The sequence below is a fragment of the Antrostomus carolinensis genome, unplaced genomic scaffold (genome assembly GCF_000700745.2).
Source record: "Antrostomus carolinensis isolate BGI_N321 unplaced genomic scaffold, ASM70074v2 scaffold8762, whole genome shotgun sequence".
Lineage (NCBI taxonomy): Eukaryota > Metazoa > Chordata > Aves > Caprimulgiformes > Caprimulgidae > Antrostomus > Antrostomus carolinensis.
The window spans coordinates 35,491-40,793 of NW_010297523.1; the positions used below are offsets into that span (position 1 = coordinate 35,491).

A 5,303-nucleotide genomic window follows, 5' to 3' on the forward strand; every position below is an offset into this window, starting at 1 on the left:
TGGTATTCACTGTGATTTTGATCACTGCCTTTGTTAGGTACCACATTCTGTATTTCTCTGCATCATTCACTATTTGTCTCTTCTGATGAAGAACTCAATCCTTAATTAGTCATTTGTCCACTTTTAATGCAGCTATATGATTCGATGTTTTAAATGCTACTTAAGATGGAAGTGATTTTTACTAAAAGACTAAAATGCAAACGTTTATTCCCATCAGTGTGTTCATTTCTACTTTGAATATTTTTGTCTTCACTGTCATATCATGATGAAACTCAGAAGTTATCAGACTTTGTGGTCTTTTCTTCCTGAAAATAGTCTGCTAGCATGTCTGTAACACAATTACATTTTTTAAAACTGTTATCTAGCCTAAATTTCTTCCCTAGAATTTTTCTCAGGAAAAAAGCTGATTCGAAAAACTAAGTTCATGTTTCATATTCACGCCTTTTCCTTAGAATCATACTCTATATTTTTTCATGATGCCTTTTACTCAAATTCCCTCATGTTCAGCATCTTAAATTCTTTTAGACATGAATTAAAAGTAATGTAATGAGTATCTAAATGTAAATGGCCCATACTTCTTTTTGGACCATGTTCCAAGACCTGGGCTGTGTATGCATCTTCCTGTATTGTTTTCCAATGTATAACTCAGTAGTCAGCACCAAAATTTGGTTTCATTCTTCTGGTTCTTCTGATAACAATTCCCAAAAAGGCTCAGGATTTCCCTCCCTCTGGACCTGTTGTATTATGGCATTGCCAATGCTGCCTTCTCACTCTCTCTCCCACTCCCACATGAAAATTTTCTCCAAGGTACACGAGTGGCAGGACCCACATCCCTAGAGCTTCTAAGTTACATTTTTAGGCCTGCTATTTTTAAACTGCCTTCCATTCCTACACCAAGTACTGCAGCCTGGCGAACTCTCTCACTAAGACCACCAGTAACCACACATCGGTAACTTCACCATTTTGTTTGTTTACCAAAGCAATTTGGAATTCCTTGCTTACTGCCCCCGGATATTCTAAAATGGTAAAGACATCCAAGTGTTTCAGCAGATTTAAACTCTTCGTCTTCCCTATACCTTCTATCATTACTTCACTTTACCAGTGTTATCAGTCCTGCATCCATTCTGAAATCATCTGTGCTTGCCATCACCATGAAAAATTCAAGCTTTACTTATCCTGGGTTTCCACCCTGCTAGAGCAGCCAGTTCTTTGAAAAAATGCGGTTTCTATAAACAGAATTAAAGTACAACTTCTACATTTGTGACAATGTAAAAATTACATCAGTCAATTTTTCAAGTCTTCCCTTGATGTACTTTACATGCAAATAACATTTTATTGTAAAGGTTTGAAAGTTTTATTTTGATAGTATCCAACAAAAATGTTAATATTAATCAAAATACAGGATAATTATATCAGAGCATTCATGTCTCTTTCTTACTTACCAGCTGTGTCCTGCCATGATGTGACCAAAGCTAGAAAATGTTTTGTGTTTTCTATCTCCTCATGGCTTCCGGTGGTTCTGATAGACTTTTAAAAAAAAAAAAAAAAAAAAAAAAGCATAAATATAGATACATGTATATATTTACCTTAAATCAAGTCTAATGAACTTCAGGCCCTATTAAAAATTCTTTGCTCAGTGGTAACATTTTTTTACCACTTTATTTTCTTTCTGAGGCTATCTGAACATCTCCTAAAGTTGTGATAAAGGCATGGTGGAACTTTACAGCTTCTGTTATATATTGTTTCTTACATGGAGACACGGTTCACAAGACAAAGAAGTTCTGTAATCTATACTTGGCTCTGAATCCAAATCCACTTAAATTATGAGATGCAGTCAAACCAACTGCAATAACATCTTTTTGGCAACTGAGGCTTGTATTCATGTAAATTATACAGTACTTAACTTCAGAGAAAATACTAACTGTCATGTTTCAGGGCTTAAAGTGACATTTAAATGCTGGAGAGCTGGACAGAAATAATGAGAAGGAATTTTTGCTGTAGTGTTCTTATACCTTCTTCAGGGGCATCTCCAATTTCTTCAATAGACAGTACTGAAATACACAGGCCTAAGAACAGTCACTCTAGAGCAGAATAAACACTTTAAGGTCTGGGTTCACAGACATTACCTCTTGTCACACCTTATCATACCTGCAAGTAGCAAGCTCAAGCTGTATGAGCTATGCTAGTAAACCACACCTGACTATGGCAGTAAACCACCCCTTGACAGCTGTATATTTGGCTACTGGTCTGGGAAGGGGTTGGGGGGGGGAGGTGGGGGTGCATTTTTGGCAGTGAGGGAAGGGGCCACCTTGTGATAATCTCCAAGAGCTCCCCTGGCTCCCAAGGCAGAGACCCCTCAGCCCAGGCTGAGCCAATGAGCACTAGAGAAACGCCTCCATGAATCCATATTTGTGAGGGGAAGGACTGTCCTGAAAAGAAGAAGATGGAGAGAACCTAGAGGAGAGGTCATTGACCTGAACAAAAGACGACCATTGGCCTAAACAAAGAGAGAGCTTCGTTGCCACAAGGAAGGAGGAAAAGGGGGAAAACAGAGAACCTCAGACACCCAGTTCAACTGCATGGAGTAGGAGAAGGCAAAGGAGGTCCCTGCAGCCCATGGAGGTTCAATGGCAGAGCAGATACCCACGTATAGGCCATGGAGGACTCCACGCTGGAGCAGAGAAGCTGAGCCTGAGGGCAAGTGTGACTGAATTGAGATCCTGAGAGCTGCTCACTGCCAGAGCGGGGGTGAGGAGGTGTGCTGGACCCGAGGTCCATCTGCAGTCAGTGGATGTCCCCATGCTGGAGCTGGGAGCTGAGCCTGAAGAGGTCCTTGACTCCACGGGAAGCTCATGTTGGAACATCTTGTTCCTGGACTTTCATGCCGGGAAGAGTGGCAGAGGTGAACTGACTGAACCCCCATTCCCTGCCCCCTGTGCCGCTGCAGGGGAGAAAGTAGAGAAATCGGGAGCAAAGTGATTTGAGCCCAGGAAGAAGGGAGGGGTGGGGGGAAGGTGTTGCAAGATGTGGTTGTTATGTCTAGTCAGATGAATGGCAACGAATTAAATTGATTTTTCTTCCCAAGTTGAGTCTGTTTTGCCCGTGACCATAACTGGTGAGTGAGCCATCCCCATCCTTCATTCCTAATCCCATGTCCCTTTGTTGTGACTCCCATCTCCTCTCACCAGGTTGGGGGAGTGAATGCAGGACCTCATGGTCCTACTGGGGGTTAAACCACCACATGGTCACATCAATTTTTAAGGACCACGGCCTTCTTTCAAAGCCTACCTAGCCAATATATATGAAAGCCCATTCAAAGTTATTTTTTAAGATCCATTTCTTCACTTTAAGCAGCCAACTGTGAGTTATTTAATAAAACAACGCCCCTATGAAACACAATAATTCTGTAAGACAGTACTCTAAGATACACTATTTATAAAATAAGCAGAACACTTCTAACCTGAAGTTCTTCCCAGAGCTTTGCCCTCATTTCTTTGCCTTGTTTTTTAATTGCTCTCTCCTTAAAAAGGTTTTTTGCCAGTATTCTGTCAAGTTTTTTCATTTTCTTTATAGCTGCTTGAATCTGAGGGTCTACATCTGTTTCTTCAGAATATTCCAAGTTGGAAGAGTTTGCTGTAGATTATATTTAAAATTAATGTTGGCTTGAAGCATTTCAACTTAAAAAAAAATACAAGTAATTTAATAACAAACATGGACAACAGTACAATTATTCTCAAGCATATGTATCATGCTAATTTCTAAACCTGTTTGTAGCAAAAAAAAAAAAAAAATAAAAGTCTTTGTAACAGAACACTGAATCAAACTCTGAGCTGTAGCAGCTGGATACTGGGGTGTGGGGGAGGAAGAGTTCCCTCATTTTGGGCAAGTGATTTGATTCAAATTTGTAATGGAAGAATGACAATATCTCCAGAGTACCAGCAAAAAGCACAGACAAAGTAAGCTTAAAAATAAAAAATAATTTCTTCAGCCTGACTAGTAGAATCCATGATGAAATGTTATTCATGAAAATGAGTAATTCTGGGGTTAAGAGAGACTCTGTAGCATCTCTACTTTTAAATGTTACAGAAGTTTCAAGCCTTGACTCCATCTCAGCCAAACCGGATCCTGACACTGGTTCTAGAAAAATGTTTTGAAAAATAAAAATGGTGAAATATTATGGAAACTATCATTATTTAATTAAAATAGATTTCTGTATTGTCTCTTTTTTTCCTGAAGAAGCAGATTACAATTTCTGATCACTTTTAGCTTTTCCTCTTCCTATAGCATCCTCATATTCTGCCCTCTTTTCTGGTCAAACTCAGCTTCCACAGTAAGAGTAGAGGAAACACTTGTAGCACTGTTCCTATCCCAGAGACTTCCAAGTTTTGGAGTCCTGCAATACTTTTTAATTTTCTTATCTTTTGAGGTGAAATGCTTTACACACCCATTGATCCCAAGCATTTACTGTGATGCATTGGTCTACTTTATGCCACAAAAAGAGATGAGTGATACAACAAGGGGAGAGCTATAGAAATCTAATGGAGCTCCAGGGAAGCCCAAAGGACAGAATATTAAAAAAGAGCGCTTATTTCAACTGGCCTGAACCCAGCAGATAGATTTAAACCTAAAACTTCTGAGCGAAGCTTTGAAGTTGAGTTCTATCCAATTTCTGTTCTGAAGAAGTATTATGTTAGATGACCAGCACTGCTGCACTAGATAGAAACACCACTGGATTCTGCCTCACTAGATTGACCAAATCTATGCAAAACTCAAACACTATGATATAATTAAAGAAAGTTAGTATCTTTTAATAAAATAATATTTAAATAAATAATTAATCCAACACCTCTTGAATATCACAATGTATATAAATTTTCAATTTGTAATATTTCTTTATAACTATATAATACACACACATGCACACTATGGTCCCAAACTCTCTTAGAAGCATTAAAAAGAAAAGGAAAAAAAAAATAGTTTTATTGCACTGTTCACTTTATACACCTGAAAAGTAATACCTGCTTTTGTTTTACTTAGTTTTCCTTGGGAAGGTTCACAGAATTTCAAAGTCTGTGTTTCAGTGCTATCATCTCCAGAATCTGAATTAGAGATACATCCTAAAAAACACAGGAAAAAGCCTTTCACAATAAAATGTAAAATAAACTTTTAAAGATACTTTTAACAATTAAGAGACCAAAATACATTTTTGTCAGTTAGGGATAACCATAGAGCCTCTGCAATGGATTAACTGTTTAAAAAATTCTATATACTAGTACAGCAGGACTCATGTTAAACACACGAGC

At 38.3% G+C, this 5,303-nt stretch overlaps 1 protein-coding gene across 1 annotated transcript in view; it reads right to left on the reverse strand.

Moving 5' to 3' along the window:
- FSIP1 (fibrous sheath interacting protein 1) overlaps positions 1-5,303 on the reverse strand; it is a gene marked incomplete at its 3' end in the record, with an annotated part of 26,209 nt that overhangs the window by 18,727 nt on the left and 2,179 nt on the right. The window contains exons 3-5 of the mRNA XM_010162149.2: positions 5,019-5,117; positions 3,461-3,633; positions 1,443-1,527 (exon numbers count right to left, since the gene is read on the reverse strand). Coding sequence (XP_010160451.2) covers positions 1,443-1,527; positions 3,461-3,633; positions 5,019-5,117 — 357 coding nt within the window. The remainder of the gene's footprint in view (positions 1-1,442; positions 1,528-3,460; positions 3,634-5,018; positions 5,118-5,303) is intronic.